Raw genomic sequence first — 27,499 nt, 5'->3', positions numbered from 1 at the left:
CATGTGACTGTTTATTCATGAGTTGTCTTTCTTGATTGTGTATACATATTAATCCAAGAGATTTTGAAGAAATTACATGCCTTTGTACCTAATTGTTCTTTTCAAATGTACAATTGTCATTAGAAAAGTTTTCTTGTCTTGAGAAATGATTGGGGATTCAATGCTATGTGTGAGTTCAACAAATCTAAATTAGATCCTTGGAAATTAGATTTCCTTAAGATGACAAGTCCTAGACATATGCGACACTTGTAGGTCCTCGAAAACATAACCTAATCTAAATTAAAAACTATCCTTTAGGAGAGTGCATGTGCTAAGAAAGAATATACGGATACTTACTAAGGAACCCCCATTGATTTACTCTAGGGAGAATCCTATCCCATGAATAAATATATGGATCCGTACTAAGGAACTCCCATTGAGTTACTCTAGGGAGAATCTTATCCCAAGAATAAAGATGCGAGAAATGGTCTATTGATTTCTATTCATTGCTTAAAGTGTTTATGAACTAAATGAATTTTTGGGTGGGGATGGCCTCTCATCTGAGGGATGAAAACCAACTTCCATGTGTGGGATGGTGATCCAACAAACCATTTCCCATGTCTTTATCCATTTGAGCTTAGTGAGGAAAAGATTAGTAGTGAAACTTTGACCCACCAACCCCCTCCTTACGTCCCCACTACCAAGATGATATCTTGTGATGCAAACCTTGGATAGGCCATGGCCCACGACTCCTAGAAAAGTCCGAAAGTTGTATAAATAAAAAATCCCAAGGTGCATTTGGATATTGGACCCATGGATGCACCAAGCATGGAGCAACCGCGGTATTCAGAGATGAATTTGGTATGGGTAACACCAATGAACTTGCACAATGATGAGGATCTTGCCGGAAGTGCAAGAATTAATTCAAAAGAAATTAATTTATGATGTTTATTTTACATTGGTTGTTTTATGAATTAAATTTGAAGAAATAAATAAGTTCCATCCCTATGGACCAAGCGATTGGGTGGTGGCTGGATCATGGAGGTTTCAACCAAGGATGGTTCCAAACTTAGCCTCCTCCCCCGTTTTCTTGACGGAAGAAGTAGAGTTTAGGGATCAAATACTTTCATTCTACTTCTTTGTACAAAGTTTGACCCAATTTTTGGCATACCTCCTTGGATTGAGTGACTAGGTTTCTTGGCCAAATCAAGTGGCATAGTAGATTCCTAAGATTTTTAGCAATGCCACTATAGTGCTTGTTGATACTAAAGAACACTGAGTATACCTAAGCTTGGCGATGTAACGAAGCATTCTAAAATCTAATTGATTATGAGACATTCAGCCCCGTTGCCAAGATGGCAACTGTGAGAGTTGTTATTGCAATGTGGCTGCATCATAGTTCAAGAAAAGAGCAACTAGTATGATGAGATGCTACAATTCTTGATAGATCTCTCTTTTCTACAAAATATGTATAGAGATCTTAGGAAAAAGCTGGTCTCATAGGAGCAAGTCATTCATGAGGATAACAAGGCAATTGTACAAAATGGACATAGACCAAATATTACAAAGATGTCCCGAATCATAAACATCAATAAGTTGTCCTCGCCAAATCGCATAAGGTACAAGTGGAGGTGACTTAACACGAGAAAAGGTGTTTCACGTAGGAATATGGTGGCTCATTAGTGTACTTAAGGATGCTCACAAATTTGCAAAGGATTGTGATGTGTTATAGAGTGAGATAGCCTAATGCAACAGTCAATGGGATGCCCGAACAACCCATATTGCCTCTAGAACCATTCTAGAGTTGGGGTTTGGACTTTGTGGGACCATTTAAACTTCCAGCCTAGAAAATAGGAAAAAAGTACATCTTGATGGCAATAGATTATATTGCACCGAATGGGTGCAAGCAAAGGCAAGGGGGATTGCAATCTCCACGGGCTCATGGGAAATTGTTTGATTGGTAGAGTACTTAGCCCACATGTTCAAGTTGCCATGAGGAAGGCATGTTAAGGCCTAGGAAGTTGACAGAAATTTTCCAAGATGGAACTTAAGGGGTAACACTTCAACTGAAGCTCATGAGAAATGTTGCTAATACATGTAATTACATCATCTGAAAGTGAACTCCATAGCAGATTTTACTCATGTTTCAACCAACCAACCCATCGGTTAAAACAGACTGGTTGTCAGGGAAAATGATCCGTATGTACAACTTCACAACCATTCAATTGAACATTGTGACCCTCACCATGCCATCTATAAGGAGAAAAAGGAACTCCTGCATTTCACATCACAAAAAAGCCCTTAATCGATTGCATATCAAACACAATAACAACTGGCCTAGTGGTTGTTAGTTTTTAGGATCACACATCATGACTTTACACCTAACTCAACCTTGTGTACCTTTGCAGCATTCCTTTGTAAAATAGCTACCTTCCATGCCTTGGAGAGTTTTCAATACAAAGTCTGCCTTGGATATACAATTTGCTTCAGCTTAATTCCTGCCACATAGTCAATGCCACAACCCATTCCAAGCAATATGTGGATGCGTGTCCCGGTTCCTAAAACATGCACACCATAGAGAGCAGCTCACCACAAACATTAGTGCAACAAACTATCAAAAATAACTAATTGAGGCCAAGATTTTGCACACCAAACTGAGAGGATTTTCACTAAGCAATAAGAAAAGGTGGAGTCATGTAATAGCCATGCCACTTAACAAACAGTAATTAAAAAGCCATTCAGACAGTATCCAAGATCACGCTTGCAAAAAGACATGGTAAACTGGCATCCCAAAGACATCTGTGTCACGATGTCAAAAAAGTCAGAACTGTAGATGACATTTCTCTAGACCTAGATATCTCAAGGATGGATTAGACCTGTGTGTGTGCTCCTTCACACAATTTTTTCCTGATAACATGTGTCATTCAGCTTCATAGTCATCCTGATCCTATAGCTCTGGTATTCTCTCATATAATTGCAATCCATGTTACTCATGGAAATGTCTTATGCCTTTCATGAGAGTTCTGCCAAAATCCTATGGCATTTGTCCTCTAAAACTTTGACTGCTTCTACAAACAAAACTTCTGGAGGTAGTGCCCCTGTGGACTCAACAGAGACTGTCAAAAAACATCCACATATTAGGCTCTACATAGCTCAAGTTCTCTACCTACTAGGAAAGACTACTAATAAAGATTTTTGCATACATATGAAGTGTTCTTTCACTCGTCGCAACTGCACCCGCTTATCCCAACCCTCTCCAAGTACACATTCCCTGCAAAGGGTACAATCACGAGGACGTGCTACTACTGCCTTTTTCCTCCCTACCAAGAAAGCAAACCACTTAGTGGCATCAAACAAAAAGCTGGAAGTTTAACGGGCTTTAACTTTTTCACATGGGAAGAGCCCTTCGTTGACTCTCATACACAGACAATTACTAACCTTTAGACAAATCCTCAATGTCAAAAACATTCAAAGGGCATTTCTCAACCAGCTCCTCTGCAAGATCATCCCGCACATCCTCCAGAAGAACCACCTGATAGAAAACCATCAATCAATCTTGACAAACTAAGCAAACAGGGATGCTCATATTCAACTTGCAAGTTTCCGATTCAGAATGTTAAATGCTGTAAGTTACCTCTGGAAGCATTCTATATCTGGCAGTTGCCACAGGGGACCATTTGGCATGGGTTTTACCCATCCCTTTGACTGCATGAGCTTCCAACTCAATGCACTGCCAGATTTCACACTCACCCAATCAGCTTTATCTTTAACCACAACTGTCAAACAAATACTAATGTGTTTTTCTTTTTGTCATGTAGCATGCAATTCAAAAGAGTTAACTTTAATACTCATCACTTCACAAATTCCACTTTTAACTCCTTTCTCTCTTCATTTGCAACACACCTTTAAGCTCCAATTAAAAACCCTTTTGTAGCCTTTTAAACTGAACTTTCTGTTTCATCCTATCAGAGTGTTTGCAACTATGTGAGCTCACCCCTTCAAGCTTCAGCTCTCAGAGCTTATGGAACTGTGAGGAAAGACCTGTTACATTCAAATTACATGACTAAAGCTCCTTTCTCAAGAGTTCAATTCACTCCAAAGTGCACAATCAAGCACCTAGAGAACAATGAACCAGCTGTTGTCTAACAATCTCTTTCTTTCATATGTTTAGAGATGGACAAACTGTGCTCAAGCAAACTAATATTCAACTAGAATTGTGGCGGGTCTCTAAGGGTACCACATGTCCCGATTCCCCGAAATAAGTGTCCAAGCCCAAAACCTACTCACTGATTTCCACGTCCTGGGATATATTAATGTCTACAGAAGACCCAAAGGGCCTATGAGACCATGAATAGTACAATGATACCATAGGTATCATTATTACTATCATAAACAATGCCATGGAAAAACTAAAAAAGAACGTGAAATTTGGAAACTGAGTCACTGACACGTGACTCGATAAGCTTCCTGATGTCACTATGGTGAGGGTATGTCACGTCGTCGGAGAATCTCATGGATCTGTCTCTCGGTGGTGGAGATCCTCGGTGCTCTAGGTCGGGGGCGCATGGCACGTAGGATGGGGTAGGCCTGTCCACTTAGGACTCCTCTAGGACATGACCCTATGTCGTCTACGCTCTACCAGGTACATCTCGAGACATCTCTAGTCCTCATACTGCATCACCCATGCCACTGACCCAAACCCCTCCCAGAAGAGGCAGTGAAACCTGCCCCATATCTCAGAATACATTGGGCATTTTAATATATAGTGGGCCTCGTCCTCTACCTCCCCTAGGGTGCATACTTTGCATATATGCTCCTCATGGGATGTTCTCGGCTCTCTTGGAGGCGAAGTCTCTACTCGGAAGCAGTGAGAGGATACCCTTAGCTGACCAATCGCGATGCACATAGCATGTGACATGTGGATCTGCATGCACCCCGGGATCTCAAAGAAAGAAAGAAATATTAACGTCTTCAAAAGACCCAAAGGGTCTATGAGACCAAAATCATGTATACGTAGTGCCCATGAAATCTCGTCTCATGGATGAAAAAGAAAAAGCAACAATAAAATAAAACTGGAAACTGAAAGCTAAGATCTCAGACTCTGAGATTATACAAGATGTGTGTGTGTGTGTGTGTGTGTGTGTGTGTGTGTGTGTGAGAGAGAGAGAGAGAGAGAGAGAGAGAGAGAGAGTTTTATATTACACGTCTCCAAAAAGCCCTATGGATCTATGAGACCAAAAGTGGCACAAGAGTTCCATGTGGTACTGGGCTACGGAAACAAAACTTGTACAAAAAGATAGGCTAGTTGTATCTCTATCTCGTCATCATCATCATCATCAGAAGCAGCATGGTGAGCACGTGAATACCTGTGAAAATACATGGGAAAGATACATTTCCAAGTCGGTACAAGAAAAGGAAGACTCGTGCCTCATCCATCTAGAATATCCAACACAGTGTTGAAAGGTCAAGTGATGCAGGGTGTAACATTTGTACATCAAGGGGGAGCATGTAAGTTGTAACCTTAGGAAGTGAAGGGATATGGTTCAACGGTCAAAGTAGCATGTAAAAGGGTAGCAAATGGAGTATTACCAGCCAAGAATCTGGTGTCTCATCCGGATAGCTGCTATCTCTCGGTGACGGAGTCGGGGTGCTCTATGTCCAGTCTGTCTAGGTCTCCTCCTGGCTCTCAATTCCTCTACACTCTGTGCGGTCACCCCACGTGGTACATCAGCTGGCACTGGCATAGCTCTCTGGAAGAAATCTATGAGCTCGGACTGTCTCCCATCCCTAGTGGGAGCAGGTGTCTAGAGGAGTCTCTCTATTCTCAACTGAAAATCCTTTTTAAGATACTCCTTTGAGGAATGTGATCATAAAGTTTGGGACAAATTTCTCCATCAAAAATATTTCCAAGATGTGGTCTTCTCTTTCTAGGTTAGAACAGGATAAACAAGAAATTTCATTGCAAAGAAGAGAGGGGGTGATCACTGGGGGTTGAGGAAATGTGTCATACACCTTTAGAGGCTGGAGGAGGAATCTTACATCCTCTCCCACTTGAAAAACGTGAGATGTCCTCATCTCGCAAACTGGGAGTAGTCCTTTACGAGTTCATCTTCTTTCTCCCAAGGGGCATCCTCTAGAGGATAGAACTTCCACTTGACCAATAATTTCCTTAATACTCTGTTTCCAATCCTCCTAGGCAATCCTTGCAATCTAAAAATCTATTTCAGGAAGACTCTAGTGACATCTACTGCAGTGGAAGTGACATCTACTGCAGTGACATCTACTGCAGTGGAAGTCTTTTTTTTTGGAATCAGATGGGCAACTTTGGTTAGTCTATCAACTACTACAAAGATGGAGTAGTAATCTGATTGCACCGATGGTAATCCAGTAACAAAATCCATACTGATACATTCTCACTTCATTTGTGGAATGTCTAAAGGATGAAATTTTCCTAGCATCTCTCTGCCTTGACTCTTTGGCATACTAAGCATTGATGCTACACATGATTGAGTACATCCTTTTTGAGTCCTGGCTAAAAGAAACTTTTCTTGACAGTCATGTAAGTCTTTATGAAACCTGGATGTCCAGCTATTAAGCTATCATGGGCTTCTCTCAAAAAAATTCCCTTTATTTCTTCAACATTGGGGATGCATAGTCGATTATTGTAATACATGCATTTATCTTCTAATTTGTACCCATGAACTTGGCTCATTTCCTGAGGAGTCTTGCTCTCTTGAATAAGTAAGGAAGAAGGACCAAAGAATTTTTCCTGCATGATTCTTTCTTTTTCTTCACTGATCAAGGGATTTGATACTAGGGTTACTGCAAGCAAGGAAGATTTCCTACTGAGCGCACCTGCAACCACATTCTCTTTCCCTGGTCGATACTTAATCTCAAAATCAAACTCCTGCAGAGTCTGCATCCATCTTCTTTAACACATGTTGAGGTCCTTTTGAGTGAAAATCCACTTTAGACTTTGATGATCAGTCACATTAAAGTGAACCTCTGCCCCAAGAGATAATGTCTCCATAACTTTAGAGCATATACTACTGAGAGTAATTCCAAGTCATGGTGGACAACATAATTCCTTTCATGTGACCTGAGATTTCTGGATTCATAGGCCATTGCATGACCTTCTTGCATGAGTACACCTCCTAGGGCAAAGCCACTAGTATATCTCTTACTACTTCAAAGGGTATGGAAAAATCTGACAATTTAAGAGCAAGGTTGGTTACTAAGGAAGCCTTCAGCTTATCAAAAGTTTTTTGACATGAAGCCGTCCACTGAAATGGGATATTCTTCTTGAGAAGGTTGGTCAAAGGAGATGCTATCTGAGCATACCTAGGTATAAAGATTCGATACCACCCACTTAATCCTAAGATTCCTTTGACTTCTTTCACTGTCTTAGGCTATGGCCAATCTACGACTGCTTGGATTTTAGCAGGGTCAGGAGAAATTACGCCATAACGAGTATTAAAATCAGTTTTTGGAATATCTTGCTCTTGATTCTGATCTTGCACAGCCGGAACAAGAGAGACACGGGCAGCAGGAATGCAGGTCATGTGGCAGCAGCTACATCAGTGGCAGCAACAGCAAAAACGCACCCTGAATTATGATAATGGTGGCTGTAGCATCAAAATGCAGATCTATTGATGATAGCGATGGCAGCCTTCATATGCAGAAAACACAGGATGGTGTTCAGCCTGGATAATGAAGATGATGGCGGTTCAAATCGGAGAACAGCAAGTGGTGAAGAATAGCTAGACAAAGGGAACAAAGAAAAAACGCAAGATGGGTAACCACTGCTCTGATACCATGTTGAAATCAGGGCATCTTGTCATGCTGCTGCTGGTCTCCAGGCTTAAGCACGCTTTGGCCTCAGACTCACTGCCATTTACATTCTTTTAAAACCTTTTATCCCCAAAAAAGGGTTTGTCAAACAAAGTTTAGTTCACATAGCTGGGTATGGAATGGTCTATGGCGAGAATTTGGACACTAAAAATAATTTCTGAAAATAAATGAAACTCATTATCAACATGTATATTGGCATAATTGCTATTCTGGTAATCTCAGAAGAGCAAAAAATCTATGTCTTGCTTTATGTCGACTATATCTGAAGGTACAATAATCAAAACATATCAATACGCGTACAGTAAATGGAGATGCCATAAGCATCACAGTACAATTAACGAGCTAACATGTAGAAACTTCAGAAAATGTCTTCAGATTGCAAAAATTAACATAGAAAAAGAAACAAGAATATAGAGGAAATTCATGACCTGACCAGGCCGGAGTTTTGCAAGTGTAATGTCTGGATATCGTGAAACAATGGGATCCTTCTTGAAAGGAGGCAAAGTGTCTTGGCTGCAAGAGAAAGATGTGTAGGTCCTTGAGACCTTGTCTACAGAAGGGACTTGATACTCACTTCCACTTGGCAACCACTGAAGTTGATCAGATTTCACTGCCACATGGAGCATCAATCATCTTATGGCATTATCACAGTCCCCATATTTTTCACCTTTAGTAAAGCACAAAGTTCACAAACAAAACAAATCAACATACTATGTGGAGCAAACATTCATCTATTTTTAACCACACTCACTCCACCATGATGACATAGACCAGCAACCCAATAAAGCCTCTAGAAATAGTGGACCCTCATCTTGCAAAATTGACAACTCTAGAAATAAAATAGACAGGCTTGAGCATAGGTTCTTCAACTCACTGACTAGTTTTAATAAAATTTCGTGGGCCCATCACAGCAATGAACCCCCTTATAAGAGACATAAGCCCGTAGAAAACCTTGTTTTTTTTTTTGCTTCTTTTCGAGAGTTATTTAATAACTACAATTTTTAGAAACATTCATATCCTCTTTCTTGTATTTAATAACTACAATTTTTAGAAACATTCATATCCCCTTTCTTGTATGGCAAGCTCCTGAGGATTTGGGAGGAATCTAGTATTGAAACATGGTTATACATGGTGCTCACATACATTTCTAATAAGGTGGAATACAAAGGATCACACTCCTAAAATCTAGGAGGGGTACTTATTTTGCACAACACCCAATGGAAATTCCATTCACGTCATTACGTCCGTGAGCTAAGCAAATGAGGGGACTTGTTGAAGCACACAAGTGGCCTCACACTTGTCACATAAGCTCGACACTTGTCAATATACCGCTTGGCCACTCGTCACCCTTCCACAAGATAGATTAGAGCTTCAACTACTCAATCTACAGTGGTGGGTGCCGGGGGATCCTCTAAGCACAAAGGCAATGCTTCTTAGGATTTTCAGTTTTGAGTTCTTTTTTTGATTGTACGCCTCAATGAAGGCTTGTCGTCGCTCTTTAAAGCATGATGTTACCAATTTGATTTCTATGTACTATTGGCCGTGTGAGGGCCTGTATTCAATATATATAAAAATTGGCAATGTGTTTGTTATATTATTCTTGTGCTCCCCTAGGATCATTTGTGTCAAATGGCTAAAAAGAGGATTATTTTGGGTTTTTGAGGTTTTATTCATGTTTTTTTGGTCTTGCTACCGGCCGACTGCCCTTTTGCTAGGCCGTGCAATAGCCCCCTTACTATATATAGATTAGCTTGACCATTCAGCATCTCGTACCACTTCATTGACCCTATCAGGTACCATATGTGCTATTGCTTCTGTTGTCGGTGCCTACACTCCATTTGCTTCATCATCTATGCCTATCAATGTAAGCCCAACAGGGCGTGCAGTGAGACAGACTCAACCATGTGTCCAAGAGATAGAGATATCATGTGTCCAAGATATAGAGAGAGAGGGGAGAGAGAGAAGGAAATAGGGATCTTGCACAATATACCACATTGTGCAGGGAACAACCTCCCTTCAAGAATTTATTCAAGAACAATCCATGGGCATGATAGCGAGGATCAATACAATCAATATATACAAAACAAACAGATATGCCAATGTAGGATATCCAAGTCGATGTCGATATCGAGGCACAAGATCTCTGTTCTGGTTTTTTGAGGTTTTATTCATGTTTTTTTGGTCTTGCTGGTGGCCGACTGCCCTTTTGCTAGGCCAAGCAATAGCCCCCCTTATTATATATAGATTAGCTTGACCATTCAGCATCTCGTACCACTTCATTGACCCTATCAGGTACCATATGTGCTATTGCTTCTGTTGTTGTCGGTGCCTACACTCCATTTGCTTCATCATCTATGCCTGTCAATGTAAGCCCAGCAGGGCGTGCAGTGAGACAGACTCAACCATGTGTCCAGGAGATAGAGATATAGAGAGAGAGGGGGGAGAGAGAGAAGGAAATAGGGATCTTGCACAATATACCACATTGTGCAGGGAACAACCCCCCTTCAAGAATTTATTCAAGAACAATCCATGGGCATGATAGCGAGGATCAATACAATAATGAATACAAAACAAACAGATATGCCAATGTAGGATATCCAAGTCGATGTCGATATCGAGGCACAAGATCTCTGATGCAGAGCACACCACGGGGTTGACCCACAAGTATTTCTCACCGGGCTAGTACCAAATCCAATATCCAAATCCAAATCCAATGAATCCAAGTCCAAGTCCCAATCCAATGTCCAAGTCTAAGTTCATTTCCAAGTCCAAGTCCAAGTCCAAATCCATATCCATATCTATATCCATATCCATATCCAAGTCCAAGTCCAAGAAACACTCGCTCATCCCATGAGTAATCTCCACAACTCCTATAGCCTTGTCGATGAAGAAAACCATGGAAAAGCTCTTTTTGGCAAGAAAATTGATATAAAACCTATTTTAATGATTTTCGGGCAATGAAAACCTCCAAAAAGTAAATTTTGGAGTAGTTTTAGGGTTTTTGAAATTTTCTTTCTGCACATTTACGTAAGGAACGCAAGCTTGCTACAAGCAAAGTTGTCAGATGTTACCTTGTGAAGTTTAAGAACTATCTTCCCAGAGTTCTTTATAGATTACCCGCATTTGCTTCACACCTATTTGGATGCTTTTTAGTTTCGGACAATTGTTTAGCAATCGAGGGAGATGTCACCATTTGGCCACCCAATTGGTCCACCCATGTTTTCTGATTATGTATATACATTGGACTGACATCCATGGCAGTTGCATATGCCGGAAATTGATGCCACTCATGTGATGCTGTGGACTTGGCTTTCCGTTGGGAATTATGCCTGTGTGTACATGCCCGGAAATGCTTGGAGGATTGGTGTTCCATTGGGTCTCGTACCTCGTGTACTTGCCTGGAGCAAGTCTATTTTGGTATAGTTTCATGAACGGAGATTGTCCATATCAATGCTGCATTCCATAGCATCTTTATGTGCTTGCTTGCAAAAGAAATTGCATACTGTTTTCATGCTTGCCTAACCAATGTGTAGTTTCGGGTAAGGGGACGCCCGCCCGTGAACCGTGCGTGTAACTGTCTGCTAACATGGTTATGTGGCATGGGACAGGTGATAAGTATTGGTCATAAACCTTCCTTTAGGAATTAGCACTAATTTATAAGTGAGTGTGTACACACTTCCGTAAGTTTTGAGCGACCAAAACTTACTTATAAGTTATGACCAGCCCTGTGTTCGCGCACACTAATGTCCCGAGATAGACAAAACCCAATGCCTACCGCCCATAACTTATCCCCTTCGTACAAAGAGAGCAACCAACCATGTGTCCGCTCTAGCTTGCACCACAAGCCACTTGTCCTCTTGTCACATGCACTCTGCACTGTAGTGCATGGTGACAAGCTGGCTCATCATCAGCAGTGCAACATTTGTACAGGATAATATTTGTCGTACGCCGTGACCCCATTGTATATCCTCAGTCCAGGATAAGTCAAGCACGAGCTACCCAGGTCATTCTCAGCCATAGTCAGTCAATCAGTCAATCTAAGTCGCTTAACCCACTTAAAGAGACGCATTTATGCATATATATAGTCAATAGAAACCTTAGGGTTTGCATCAAAAAGCATCCTGCATATTGCACATCATTCATGTATAGCATCTAGACCATTGCAGGAACCTCAGATAGCATCTAGGAATTATCCAAGATTTTTCTGGTATTTTTTCCATCATTTTCAGCATTTATGCATCATCATTAAGCATTTAATGTTTATATAGCAGTCGGCTAGCATCTAGTGCCAACCGACTAGCAACATCTCTAGTATAAATAGAGGCTTAGCACAATCATCTATTTATTCATCATATTCACCAAGAGAGCCATTAAGCGCTTGTCATCCTCAGCATAAGGCGCATAGGAGATGGAAGTTTCAGCCATCTCTCTTCAGCGTTTGTCTCCTACAGCCCTAGGCGCCTCAAACGCATGAGCATTCAGCCATCTACATCAGTAAAATGCAGCAGTTCAAAAAGATAATAAAGCAAATACTATCTCGGTAACGGGATAGGGAGCCCTTCAGTGGGTAATTCGGGACCCCATACGGTGTACAGTTCTCATCTCTCTCTCTCTCTCGTATCTCTCTAAAGTTTGAAGTATTAAAGTGGATTGCTAAACTCGCGAAACTCAGGAAACAGAAGACGGTGTGAGCATTTGTGTGACGGGATCCTCCAATGCGAAGACTTCCACTACATGTTACATTGGTATTAGATTCAGCTTGTTCACACACCGTATCCTAGCGTGAGGGCATCCTTGGATGGGCAGATTGCGTTCCAGCACGCCCACCGACTTCAGCATCATGTCTACAAAGGAGAGTACTCATCAACCGGAAGACGTCCCCCCCAAAGGAGACCTTGCTCTTCCGTCTACCGCAGACACCATAGCTCTTCTTGGAGCTCAGAACCAGCTGCTCATGGAGCGTCTCCAACTCTTGGAGGCAAGAGCAGCACGTCCTCGTCCGCCTCCAACAGCACCCAACTACATCTCCCTCTTCTTTCAGATGGAACAACAAAGGAGAGAGGACGAGGCCCAAAGGAGAGAAGAAAAAGCAAAAGCAGAAGCTAGAAAGCAACAAGAAAAAGCAAAAAGACCGGACTATGAGGAAGCCCAACGCAAGATCGACGAAGGCCGGCGTCAGGCTGAACTCACTACTCGGGAGCACCAACGTGAGCTCAATCGAGAACGTATGTTACTCGCGCACCAAAGGGAAAAGGAGGCCATTCATCTTAGATACCAGCACCTCTCTTCAGCATCCCCAGTCTCAACTGCACCAGCCAGCAATCCGCAACATCAACTACCATCATTCGAAGTCAACCTAATTTCAATAAGTATGATGGTAAGTGTGATCATTTAGCAGTAAATCAATTTATTCATCAATTTACTGCTCATTTTCCATTAGCTAGGATCAGAGATCCTCGGGATAGAGTCCACGTAGCGGCTCCCCATCTCACAGGTGAGGCAGTCACTTGGTGGCAGCATTGGTCTAATCTCTATACAGACCACACCACAGGTGTCACCTTTTAGCTGGGATATCTTTGTCCATGACCTGAAGACCAAATTCCTCCCGCCCCAATACATGACCGGTCTGGCAAATGAGTTCTATCGACTCAGACAGAACGGATCCCCAGTGCTTCAGTTTTCCGGCAAGGTTATCACTTTAGCACAGCAGTTAGGGTTATCTCCACAAGCCAAGATGGAGCAATTCATTCGTGGATTGGATCCTAACATTCGGTTCACTGTTCGTAACTTTGAACCCAGTACATATGACCGGGCTTTGACTCTCGCTCAAAATGAAGAAATGAAGATGAACGGAGGCAAACCCAAGCAGTCATCTCAGTCCAGTACCAAACCCCAGCAGCAACAATCCACTGCATAGCGAGGGAAAGGTAACACATCTTCTAAAGATGCTAAGAAGGACGGCAATAATAGCTCCAGTTCAGGGGGTAAGAAAGACAGAATCCAAGCCTAAGAAAACTCCCGATGAAAAGGCTAAAGCAAGCATTACTGGAGGTTATCTTCCTCCAGAAAAGCAAAAGAAGAATCAATCAGAAAATAGATGTTTTTTACGTCACATCATAGGGCATGGTAAGAAGGATTGCCACAAATGGCAAGCAGAACAAGCCGCTAAAGCCCCTTCTGCCACAGTTGCCACAACCTCCCCAGCTCCTCTAGCCCCGCCAATGCGGTTCAACTTTTACCTTCTATGCATCCTATGCCATCAGTGGTATTTGATGCTAAGCAGGAGGGTGAGAGCGATGCTCCACAGAAGAGCCTCATCCGAGCTTATGGCTCTGCCAAGGGCCAACAGTTTGTAGTCCTTTTTCATATGGGTAGTTCTGAAGACGCCGTCTCTCCCCAATTGGCTAATAAATTGAACTGCACATTAGTCCCATATCATCTGGATGTGGACGGGTTTACACCTGCTCTTCGCACCCACATTTCCCAGAAGGCATAACAATTTTCCTTTGACCTGTCCAGACATCAGGACATTATGCTCAGGGACGATCTCCCGCACAGTCTCCCACCCTCTCGCCCTGAGGACCATCACATTGATTTGGTCCCTGGATCAGATCCTCCTAGTACGTTTCCTTATCGTCTTTTCAAGACTTTAGAGGGCAAGTTAGAAAAGCAATTATCTAAGCTTCTCCGAGCCGGATTTCTTCAGCCTTCTTCCTCACCATTTCTTGCACCTATCCTATTTGTTCAAAAGTAGGACAAGTCTGCACGCCTTTGTGTAGATTACACGACATTAAACAAACTCACCATCAAGAATAAGTTTCCTATGCCAAGGATAGAGTACAGTTTGGAGCGTTTAGACGGTGCTAAGTTTTTCCCTAAGATCAACCTCAAGAGTGGTTACCATCAGGTCCGCATTTTTGAAGCTAACATTCCAAAAACAGCTTTCCAGACAGAGCATGGACACTATGAGTTCGTAGTCATGCCTTTGGGCTTACAAATGCACCCGCAACCTTCAATAAGATAATGTCTAGGATTTTCGCAGTCCACATTGGAAAGTGTGTTTTCATATTCCTTGATGACATACTAGTCTTCTCAACCACTGCGAAGCAACACGAGAAAGATGTGGAGAAAGTCTTGCAACTTTTGCGAGATAATCAGCTCTACATAAACGCCAAAAGTCTGTCTTTGGCGTTAAAGAAGTTCAGTATTTTGCCTATATCATTGGTTCCGATGGGATTAGACTGGATCCATCAAAGGTTCAGGAAATCTTAGATTGGAAATCTTAGATTGGAACATTCCTAAGACCGCCAAGGAATCCGCTCATTCGTAGGTCTTTGTCAGGCCCACAGTACCCATGTCCATCAGTTTTCCAACCTTGCAGCACCTCTTACTGACTTGCTCAAGGAGGTGAAGACTCGCAAGAAAGTTTCAGTTACAAGCAAGCCACTTCATGCATTCCGTGCACTCCAAAAAGCTACCTCAGAAACGCCTATATTAAAGTTTGCATCTTGGGATGAATCTTTCGAGGTCATTACCAAATTACCAATGCAAGCAATGTAGCCATAAGAGCAGTTCTCCAACACGACAATAGACCCGTGGCATATTACAGTAGAAAGTTGGATGTCGCCGAAAAGAATTATTCGGTATATGACAAAGAGCTTTTAGGTGTGATCACAACACTCAAACATTGGAAGCCTTTTCTTTATGGACAAGTTTTCACAATGAAAACAGACCACCAAGCACTTAAGTGGCTTCAAACTATGCTTGGTGCCCAGTGGAGTGATCGACAGGCCAGGTGGAGTCAACTCTTCCAACATTTTGGAGGAATGATTGAATATATCCCTGGTAAGCATAACCCAGTAGCAGATGCTCTTAGTCGAAAGGCCAGCATCCAGACAGTCCAAGAATCTACCATTCTCGAAATCACGGGAAAGGACTTAGATAGTATGAAAGACCAATATGTCGACTCCCCTGAGTTTGGTACTTAGTACAGTTTGGCCCTCAATTCTAAGCCAGGCCATTATTCCATCCAGAACGGTTGGTTGTTCTTCAAGAACCGCCTCTATCATTCGGGAAAAGCGTTCCGCTCTTCTCCATGATACCCATGACTCCTTAGTCGAAGGACATAGGGGTATCAACAGTACCCTCGAGAAATTAGAACGGTCCTTTTATTGGCCAAAGATGAGGTGTGATGTCTATGCACATGTACAAGCCTATAAGATTTGTCAAAAAGTAAAGGTTCCACATACAAAGAAGGCTGGTTTACTTCAAACTTTGCCTATCCCCGACGGACCTTTCATCAACATATCTATGGACTTTGTAGACCTCTACCAGCATCCACCAGATCCCGTAACACTTAGTGTTTCACCAAGCATACGGCCACAGCCGAGGACGTAGCTCGTCTGTTTCTCAAGCATTGGTACCCAATTTGTGGTTTGCCTAGCACCATCACCTCAGATAGAGATTTCAAGTTTACCTCGCATTTCTGGAGGGCATTATTTGAAAACTTCGGAACTAAGTTGCAATTATCTAGTGCATTCCATCCACTGAGTCAATCAAGGACCGCTTGACCAAAGCACAAGAAGCATATAGCAGACACGCGAATAAGTCTAGACGAGATGTCCACTTCAAGGAAGGGAATTGGGTCTATTTGCGTATCATGAAACAAAGATTGAAACAAGTGGACAAACGTTGTCCCAAGCTTTCATTCCGTAGTTTTGGCCCTTTTCCAATAGTTAAGAAGTTAAGTGATGTCTCCATGAAGTTAAAGTTGCCTACCAGTTAGACAATGCATGATGTTTTCCATGTTTCTTGGCTAAAACCATATGTTGGTCCAGAAGTGTTTGATGTTTCAGTCAGACGTGGTAGACGAAGCAGAAGTCATTGAGCTCGAGCAGATCCTTCTTCATTGTTGGAAGCATGGTTCCAGTCAACGGATATGTCAGTTCTATACGAAATTCCGAGATAGAGGTACCCACGAAGACGTATGGCTAGACGAGGAGTTCTTTCAAGAGTACCCCCAGTTGTTGGCGGACTACTTGGAAGCCATGAACCTACCGCCAAGCTAAGCAAGAGGGAATGTCACATACTCTCTGCACCGTAGTGCATGGTGACAAGCTGGCTCATCATCAGCAATGCGACATTTGTACAGTATTAGTTCCATTCACGATGATATTTGTCGTATGCCGTGACCCCATTGTATATCCTCAGTCCAGGATAAATCAAGCACGAGCTACGTAGGTCATTCTCAGCCATAGTCAGTCAGTCAATCAATCTAAGTCCCTTAACCCACTTAAAGGACGCATTCATGCATATACAATCACTAGAAACCTTAGGGTTTGCATCAGAAAGCATCCTGCATATTGCACATCATTCATGCATAGCATCTAGACCATTGCAAGAACCTCAGATAGCATGTAGGAATTATCCAAGATTTATCTAGGATTTTTTTGGTATTTTTTTCCATCATTTTCAGCATTTATGCATCATCATTAAGCATTTAATGTTTATATAGCAGTCGGCCAGCATCTAGTGCCAACCGACTAGCAACATCACTTGTATAAATAGAGGCTTTGCACAATCATCTATTCATTCATCATATTCACCAAGAGAGCCATCAAGCGCTTGTCATCCTCAACATAAGGAGCATAGGCGATTGCAGTTTCAGCCATCTCTCTTCAGCATTCAGCCTTCAGTCCATCTTGCATTTTCTGCATCCATGCAGTTTTCAGCATTCATTCATTCATTGTTTTGCTCCAGCCATCTCTCTGCAGCATTCTCATTCATTTACAGCATTCATATACAGTCTAGAACAGAAGTCATTGAGCTCGAGCAGATCCCTCTTCATCATTGGAAGCATGGTTCCGGTCGACGGATATGTTAGTTCTATACGAAATTCCGAGATAGAGGTACCCACGAAGCTGTATGGCCATACGAGGAGTTCTTTCAAGAGTACCCCCAGATGTTGGCGGACTGCTTGGAAGCCATGAACCTGCCACCAAGCTAAGCAAGAGGGAATGTCACATGCACTCTGCACCCTCAGTCCAGGATAAGTCAAGCACGAGCTACGTAGGTCATTCTCAGCCATAGTCAGTCAGTCAGTCAATCTAAGTCCCTTAACCCACTTAAAGAGACGCATTCATACATGTACAGTCAGTAGAAACCTTAGGGTTTGCATCAAAAAGCATCTTGCATATTGGACATCATTCATGCATAGCATCTAGACCATTGCAGGAACCTCAGATAGCATCTAGGAATTATCCAAGATTTATCTAGGATTTTTTTTGATATTTTTTCCATCATTTTCAGCATTTATGCATCATCATTAAGCATTTAACGTTTATATGGCAATCAGCCAGCATCTAGTGCCAACCGACTAGCAACATCACTTGTATAAAATAGAGGCTTTGCACAATCATCTATTCATTCATCATATTCACCAAGAGAGCCATCAAGCGCTTGTCATCCTCAGCATAAGGAGCATAGGCGATTGTAGTTTCAGCCATCTCTCTTCAGCGTTTGTCTCCCACAACCCTAGGCACCTTAAACGCATGAGCATTCAGCCATCTACATCAGTAAAACGCAGCAATTCAGCATTCAGTCTTCAGTCCATCTTGCGTTTTCTGCATCCATGCAGTTTTCAGCATTCATTCATTCATCGTTTTGCTCCAACCACTTGGTGAAGGTAAAATGCAGCATTCTCATTCATTTATAGCATTCATATACAATCTAGAACAATCCCAAACAACCCCTCTCTCAGCCCTAGCTTTGCATCCCTCCCTCATACCATTGGGAAGAGTGCATAGGCTCAAGATTGGACATCTTTGGTGCTTCTACAGCAGTGCACAGTTCAGCCCAACACTTGGTCTTCACAGGTCTTGCATTTGGCTTATCGTCAGTCACACCGTCAGTCTCTTTAAAGATAAAAAAGCAAATACTATCTCGATAACAAGATAGGGGGCCCTTCAATGGGTAATTCAGGACCCCATACGATGTACATTTCTCATCTCTCTCTCTCTCTCTCTCGTATCTCTCTAAAGTTTGAAGTATTAAAGTGGATTGCTAAACTCGCGAAACTCAGGATACAGAAGATGGCGTGAGCATGTGTGTGACAGATACAAAAGACGGTGTGAGCATGTGTGTGACAGGATCCTCCAATGCGAAGACTTCCGCTGCATGTTACACCTCTCTACCTGACACCTAGAGTGGACAACTCACTCTCTCTCCCCTTCCTGAGGCCTCTTTGGCTATATTTTCTGCAGGAGAAGTCGTTTGATTCCCGCCCTTGAATGAGACGAATTTGTATTTAGCCCTTCGTAGTTGTATCTATAGCCCTTTGTGGTTGTTTTTCTTGAACTAATTGAAGAATCTTTTTCCCCAAAAAAAAAAACAGTTAGCTGATCACAATGGGTTTGGGGGAAACTCCATCTTCCCTCCCACCCCTACATCTCCCTTGCTTCAGGAGGCTCCCCCTTATTCCGTTGTTCTCCCCTCCTCCTCTTTTCTACCTTTATTGTGTTTTTTCAACACAATCACACCTCATCATAAGGTGTCTCTTAATATCTCCATATTGCAGTCTCTTCCCATGCATATTGGGTTGGCTTATGATCTACTCCACCATGTAAGATGTTGGTCAATGCAGAGCTCAGTACTATATAAGTCTACTGACTTCAACCAGACACTCCCTGGGCACCTCTGCCATTGCAAAGCTCATTGAGGTAGCTTCTAAGTCGAGGCCTGCCATTGCAACATTGACACCATGCAGTAGCAAGGATCCCTAGTTCTTGTTTGCCCCATCAAGAGGTCACCGTATGCAGTAGTCATCCCAGTTGTCAACAATGAGGTGCTATTTCTTCTAACCATCATTGATCCCCCATGCGAAGGATTCCAATGGCCAATGCACTAGCAAGGTTCGCTGGTGTGTGGCTAGGCTGCCACTACTCCCTCTCCACTCTATTGGTTGATAACTCTAATGTTTTCCTGCTGAATTACCACATGGTTTACCTCCTAGTAGGGCCATGCACCATAAGGTTGAGCTCGTTCCATGTGTTCAACCTATGAGCACTAATTCGTGAAGGATGAATCAACTAGAAGAGGATGATATTGCTCGATAAGTGTCCAAATATCTCTGAATGGGTCAAATTTTGTGCACTCACCCTCCTCCGCATCGGACTTGGAGAGACGATTCGGATGCTCTCTGGTGCATTGCCTTCGTTACGCTTTCTGTCGCCATTTTCTATCCTTTGCTCTTCCCAAAGCCTCGCTCCATGTTTTTCTTGTTACCGTGCTTCCTCCTTCCAAATGTGTTCCTGCCTCTTGTCAGTGCCATGCTTGTCCTACTTCTTCCTCCCGTCATCATCGATACTCAACCTCAACCTCACTCCATACTTTGTCCATAGTGGACATCTATCTCCTTGGTTTTTCGATAAAACTCTTCCACCAAAGCTGCAATCCTCTCTGTCGTCAAAGTCAAGATCTTGTCCAAGAGGTATTCGAGAGAAACCATTTTGTAAGCCAAACGGGACATGCCATGACAGATTCTACCACATGTCCAAGAGTTAAAGATATAAAGAGAGGGGAGAGAGAGAAGGGAATAGGGATCTTGCACAATATATGTACATAGATGAATCCAAGAACATGCCCAAATTCACCTTAAAAGAAAGTGCAATTTATAACCTCATCGTAGTCACCCACAAGACAATAAACCATCAACTCCATCATGCATAGTATGGACTAGATACTACAACATCCCCACTAACGTCATCAGTGCCCAATAGTGGGTGTAGAACTTGGTATCAATATATGCTCCCACACACACACACGAGCATACATTCATACAAAGGTCTTTGTACTAAGTTTCTGTCAAAGCTTTGGAGATATAGGGCAGACTCAGCCATAATGAAGCCTAGCACTAAGGATCATAACAAATAGAAAGAATTATTACAACAAAAAGGTAGTTGATAGAGCATAGACACCACGAAAGATAGAAAGAATTAACACAATATCAACTGGCTGCAACTTGGACGAAAACTTCACAATGTGAAATTCGCATGTTCGTTGATACAGCATAAAGATATACCTAGATGAATCCAGGAACATGCCCAAATTCACCTTAAAAGAAAGTGCAATTTATAACCTCATGGTAGTTATCCACAAGACAATAAACCATCAACTCCATCATGCATAGTATAGACTAGATACTATGACATCCCCACTAATGTCCTCAGTGCCCAATAGTGGGTGTAGAACTTGGTATCCATATATGCTCCCACACACACACACACTGAGCAGGGAACAAGCCCGTCCCCTTTCAGAGATTTATTCAGGAACAATCCACGAACATGCTAGCCAGGATCAATACAACAATGAATACAAAAGCAAACAAATATGCCGATGTAGTATATCCAAGTCGATGTCAGTGTCGAGGCACAAGATCTCTAATGCCGAGCATACCACGGAGATGACCCACAAAAATCTCTCACCAGGCTAGTACCAGATACAAAACCCAAATCCAAGTCGGGATCCACACCAAATCCAAGGCCAAGTCCAAGTCCAAATCCAAATATCAAATCCCAAATCTCAATGATGCCCAAGAAAACCCCCTCGTATTTTAAAGGTTTCATAGTTATTTAAATAAGCCATACATTTATAAAGTGGGGCCGTGTTTTGAAGGCTTCACACACATTTGGGTTGGAGGCGCCCAAGAATATGGAAAAGACCAAGAAACTGAGTTAGGGGCTTCAATGTGGCCACTAGAGAGCTGTCGCTTTGTCGCTTTTTCCCTCATGTAAAAACACAAAGACAAGGTGACTATGCATGAAATATCAAATTTCTAAGATTAAAGGGTCATCGACTTCATTGCCAACAACATTTGCACCCACGCCATCTTTTTCGTTATGCATGTGTCTTCACCAAACTCCTTACTTGGCAATGCAGCCCTGGGGCTTGTGTTGCTACGTGGCAGCGTGGCCTAAGGTGCCCCGAGCAGCGGGCACCCGCACAGCCCTATAGCACCTACATCGCAGACATAGTTGTTTCCATTCGGCATACGACGCCATATCGTGCGGAATACAATACCGTATAGACTCGTACGGTTTTTTCAGGGGAAAAATAAAAAATTTTTTAATCTTTTTTTTTTATCTTGATGAGTGGGCATGTGACCGCTTTTATGTTGACGAGATGTGACCGAGAAGGAGGCTCTATCAACATCCTAGCCTACACCGCCTTCTCCAACCATGCCTCAATTCCCTTGCATTTTGGTGATCCATGGCAGTAGGACTGTCAATAGTCTGCCAAGATCACAAATTGCCTCATGCAGGACCCAACGATTTGCCAGCACATTGACAAATCTGGGAGTTGTTCTCCTCCCCCTCACCCCCCCCCTCCAAACCACTGCTACAGCCTTGAATGGGACTCTCCAGGAGATCAGCCTCTTCCTGCAGGAGGCCACTCCGGACAGACTCCAAACCTTTTGCAAGGAGGAGTGGAGTCTTCACTGCACCTTAGCCTCGCTTCGATGCCTTGAGGAACAAGATGCCAAGATGAAAGCCACCCGTGCTTCATCAAAGGCCTTGGAGGTCCAACGTGTGGAGTACCGATATCACGCACATGCCCCTTTCTTCTAGACACAGGTAAGATTGATAAGAGATTTCTTCACATGCACTGGCCTACACCACCATCTCAGATGGCATTCGACTTCGAGGCCCTCCCAGAACAGTGGAATCAACCCCCCCCCTTCCCCCCTTTCGCATCCGAGTCTGATTAAAGGAAATTAAGCAAAAAAAAAGAGGGTATTGTTGATAAAGCACAACTACATGTTTACAATAAACCCAATAAAGATCTTGCAAATGAATATTAGCAAATAAATTTTGTGCATTTGAAAGCAAGAAATCAGTTTGAAAATAGTGTCAGAGTTGGTGCAGCGGAATACACACACACGTAGAGAGAAGTTGACGCAGAGAGAGAGAGAGAGAGAGAGAGAGAGAGGTTGGCGAACAGCTTTGATATGTATTAGCAATGAATAGGTTGAATTTTACAATGGTTGGGCATGGGTATATATACCCTCTCAATGGAAATGGCCGACTCACTTAGATACGACTGAATCCACATGAGATACTATATTTTAACACCCTCTCTGAAGCTCATAGTGGACATAGAAAAGAAACCAAGTCGATGTAGATGCAACCATGGACACCTCAATACTGGCAGGATACTGAATACACCTCGGAAAATGCACCAAACAACCTGTCTCCTCAAGGAATGCCATCTTGAGCTTCAGTTGCCACATAGAATAATGAATTGCAGACAACTCCACATCCATGATCCCCCATTCGTTGAACTGAGAACACACACGTCCAAAAGAACCTTGAACTGTTGACACACGACGCCCAAAATTCTGCTATACCAGGAACTCATCCCATCCATAGTCTGCTACCAATGAACTACGAACACATCACGTCCATAGATTTGTCAAGCTGTTCCATGCCAGATGCATGTGCCTTGAACTCTGACACACGGGTCCAAATCACCAAAACGGGAGCACAGACTGCCCCTCTCTGCCACTCACATGCCTCTCTCTGGCTGAAGCATGTGGTAGCATCCATCCACCAAGCTAGAATGCTGGAGTATGTGCCAGTGAAGTCCTCGCCACACCGGCAGACGCCGTAGCATCCCTCTTAGAATCACTGTCACTGTCATCCTCGTCAGCTTTGCCTTTGCCTTTGTCATTTGTCGAGCCTTGAGCTTTAGCTTTGGATTTGCAATCCCGAGCCAAATGCCCTCGCTTTCCGCACTTATAACAACGGCTCCTAGACTTCTTATTGGATTCCGATGCAGCATGTGCCGATTCTACATCCTTCGGAACCCGAATCTTGCCTTGGGAAATGAGCACTACTTCCTCCTCAATGAGAAAAGAGCTGAGATCATCAAATTCCAGCTTTTCCTTCATGACTTGTAAGCGTAATGCCCTCGAGACCATCTCGTACTCCTCAGGCAACTTCGTAAGAACCAAGGCAGCTAACTGGGTACTAGTTAATGCACTATTCATAGCCGATAACTGATCATGGATAACCTTTGCCTTCATTAGAAGTGACTGCATACAGGTCCCGGTTTCAAACTTGATGGAAAACAACTGGCCGAGAAGGGTTACTGCTCGCATTGTTGAGTCTCGATCAAACAGTCCTGCAAGCTTTGACCACATTTCCTTGGCAGTCTTTAAAGTCTGAATGGCAGGGGAAATTTCCTTGGTGAGAGATTCTGCAATCGCCGACATCGCCTTCGCATTGTGAGCATCCCAATCCACAAGAGATTTGAGAAACTCCTCCTCCTGAAGACGTGTGAACCGATTGCTATCCCTTCGGGGACATTCCTCCGAGCCATCAACAATGTCCCATAAGCCTTTTCTGCTAAACCATAGCCTCATGATCAAGTTCCAATGCGCATAGTTGTCGCCATTCAGTTTGTCGTCCTTGCTTGAACACGGGAGACCCATCTCATAAACTCCGTCCAAGATCTTCTCAATCGATCCAAGATCTTCTCAATCGATCCAAACCTCCTCTCCGTAGCCCTCTTGTAACAGTCAACACAGTTGAAATCTCGTCCCGAGTCCTCGAGCACTTTGACCTGCAAGTCTTGGCCGCGTCCTGGATTCCACTCCCGAGGCTCCACCCTTGCGTCACCGGTGCCCTCCTGGCCTGCTATGATGCTGTCCAAAGCAAAACCAGCCTCCAAAGTGCTCTAAAAAAACTGGCCGACAAAACAGGGCAGGAAAACGCAAGCCCACAGCCAACCAGGAGAAAACGCAGCACTGAAGCTGAAAACGCAGGTGAAAAACAGCTCGATGAAGCAAAACGCAAACCTCCAATCAGGCGGAAACCGGGAGGGCACGCGAGTTATTCTTCGCTTTTCCTTTAGCGGGAAACTTTGCCAGTGCAACGGCCCGAGCAAACAGCACACTCTGATCTCGGGAGATGAGGGGACCTGGCTGAGTCCCCTGGCCTGCCCTGAGCACGTCTTCGCTCACGACTACTAGTCGCTCGAAGTTGGGGGTGCTCTCTCTCTTGCATGTAGCTTTAGCGACGTTTGACGCTCTGGCGGCACCTAGATGCAGGAGCCTCTTCCGCGGGGTCTCCCCGTTAGCCTCTTCCTAGCATCGAACCGGAGCCTGTACTCTCGGCCGTGCAACGGCCCGAGCAAACAGCACACTCTGATCTCGGGAGATGAGGGGACCTGGCTGAGTCCCCTGGCCTGCCCTGAGCACGTCTTCGCTCACGACTACTGGTCGCTCGAAGTTGGGGGTGCTCTTTCTCTTGCATGTAGCTTTAGCGACGTTTGACGCTCTGGCGGCACCTAGATGCACGAGCCTCTTCCGCGGGGTCTCCCCGTTAGCCTCTTCCTAGCATCGAGCCGGAGCCTGTACTCTCGGCCGTCACCCGCCGGGCAGGCTCCACGACGTCGGCAGCGAAACGCACTCTTCTTCTTCTCCACCTCTCTATGCGCTTGTCCAAGGACCCTAGAGCCTCAGCTCTGATACCATGTCAGAGTTGGTGCAGCGGAATACACACACACGTAGAGAGAAGTTGACGCAGAGAGAGAGAGAGAGAGAGAGAGAGAGAGAGAGAGAGAGAGGTTGGCGAACAGCTTTGATATGTATTAGCAATGAATAGGTTGAATTTTACAATGGTTGGGCATGGGTATATATACCCTCTCAATGGAAATGGCCGACTCACTTAGATACGACTCAATCCACATGAGATACTATATTTTAACTCGTGCAGGCATACACGCTGTGAGAGAGAGAGAGAGAGAGAGAGGTTGGCGAACAGCTTTGATATGTATTAGCAATGAATAGGTTGAATTTTACAATGGTTGGGCATGGGTATATATACCCTCTCAATGGAAATGGCCGACTCACTTAGATACGACTGAATCCACATGAGATACTATATTTTAACAAATAGGCCTCAAGGGTTATGTAGACTGCCTTGAATTTATTTTAACAAAACAGTAAACGAAACACATCCTTATGTTCCAATCGCTGTCAAATTGCTCATGGCACAAAGAGACACAAGAAATGGCCTGGACTTCTGCTACTTTTAAGTCTTTTTATGCACTACAAAATGGTGCCACAACTACAAGAAAATAAGCTTACCTGTAGCATTCTTTACCCGCCCCTCTTGCCTTGTGCAAACAACATTCAACTTAAAGACAATTGTATTCTTTTCATTGGCCAAGTCATTTTCTGCCAAAACAAGAAATCAGCTTAGCCAGTGCCATACATACAGCCAGATAGTATCAACATAAGCTATAAAGTTTTGCCTAAGGAGGTTTTCTATTTATTAGTTAAATTCTTATGTAGACATAGCAACCAGTACCTGACTTGTAATCAAATAAGCGTGGATCAACCTTGATGGGAATCAGCCCCAAGCGGTGAGCCAACACCTCATCTTGAATTACAGAGGTGTTATTTGCAACAAATACCTTCTCTATTGCCATGGTAGGGATCTTGAGAAGCAGACCAAAATCACAAAATCTGTAAGGCAATGCAACTCAAGCCTTTTGATTTTCAAGCCAGAAAGAGAGAGCTCGGTATACCTCTGCAATCAAAATCCTCCTGAATGCATTGGCTATGGCAGCATCAATACCAATCATGTCAAACTCAATGTCGTCATTATCCAGAGAGATCACTTCAACACGGAAATTTTTGCAGAAATCACTCAGCCGGAGGCTATTATCAAATCCAGACAATGAGTATGCCCCAGAATACTGCAGGGATTCTGTCTGCACTCCTGCGCAAAACTCTAATGAGATACAAACCCTGACTTCAACTCAGTTTCAAAGAACAATGGCCATGCTCTTGACAGCAACAAAATGAAAATTTATTTTTTGACAAGAAAGAAAGGTATAGCTAAGTCCTTAACTAAAAGGAAGACGAAACACTCACGAAATCAAAACTAAGAACTTACTTCTCGCCACACACAACGTACCAAAGCAGGAGAAAGCCAATGGGCATCTAGCCCAGCGGTGCGGGCCTGTGACTCAGGAGGGGAAGTCCTGAGTTCAAATCCCCACATGCTCCCATTGGTATTGTGGCTGCAAGGCGGCCACAAGTTGTGACTATCAAGGATCTACTCAAGGGAAAGGGGGGGGAAAAAGAGCAAGAGAGGAACTTAGAAACGGACACGGCCATGCCCGTGGTTGCAATAAAAGAAGACCCTAATGTCAGCTCAGAAAAACAGAATAGCGGCCATTCTCTTCTTTGTTCGCGATGGCAACAAAGCTGCCCTAGACAAATCCTAATTTTTCACGGAGAAATAAATGCAGCAAGCAATCCTAATTTTTCACGGAGAAATACATGCAGCAAGCAATCCTAAATCCTTGGGAAAGAAAAACCCGCAGTACGCAGAACGCACGTAAGAAGGGGCGTCCGCGGCGCAGACGACTCGAGTTCGCTGGACCTCCAGGTGAGGGGGAAGCTGGCCGCTGGGGACATCGGGCATGTCCAGGGCAGAGATGGAAGCCATGGCTACTTCGTCCTTCCTTCGTAAACCCTGTGCAATAAGGACACTAAACCTTGCATATAATTGTGGCTTACATCCTGTTGTGCAACTTCACCTTAGGGTTTACCTAGCCTGAGGTATGAAGTGTATATACGTCTGTATGTTCACACCAT

At 43.4% G+C, this 27,499-nt stretch overlaps 1 protein-coding gene across 2 annotated transcripts; it reads right to left on the bottom strand.

Annotated features, from left to right (window-relative positions):
* Window positions 1-1,830: 1,830 nt before the first annotated feature.
* Window positions 1,831-27,499, bottom strand: LOC147639594 (uncharacterized). 2 transcript variants are annotated; one of them, XM_086772075.1, is made up of 10 exons: window positions 27,240-27,499; window positions 26,422-26,607; window positions 26,202-26,331; window positions 25,979-26,068; window positions 8,259-8,440; window positions 3,614-3,709; window positions 3,418-3,511; window positions 3,183-3,299; window positions 2,380-3,095; window positions 1,831-2,254 (listed from the first exon to the last, which is right to left on the bottom strand). In XM_086772075.1, exons 1-9 carry the CDS (start codon window positions 27,348-27,350, stop codon window positions 2,992-2,994), a joined length of 1,110 nt encoding a protein of 369 aa, XP_086628201.1. In that variant the 5' UTR covers window positions 27,351-27,499; the 3' UTR covers window positions 1,831-2,254; window positions 2,380-2,991. The 2 variants fall into 2 exon arrangements, with proteins under 2 accessions (XP_086628201.1, XP_086628209.1); XM_086772083.1 differs by having other exon boundaries at window positions 2,410-3,095.

The sequence above is a fragment of the Cibotium barometz genome, chromosome 3, assembly GCF_041138505.1.
Source record: "Cibotium barometz isolate CiBa-2024 chromosome 3, ASM4113850v1, whole genome shotgun sequence".
NCBI lineage: Eukaryota > Viridiplantae > Streptophyta > Polypodiopsida > Cyatheales > Cibotiaceae > Cibotium > Cibotium barometz.
This window is presented reverse-complemented; position numbering and strand designations above follow the sequence as displayed.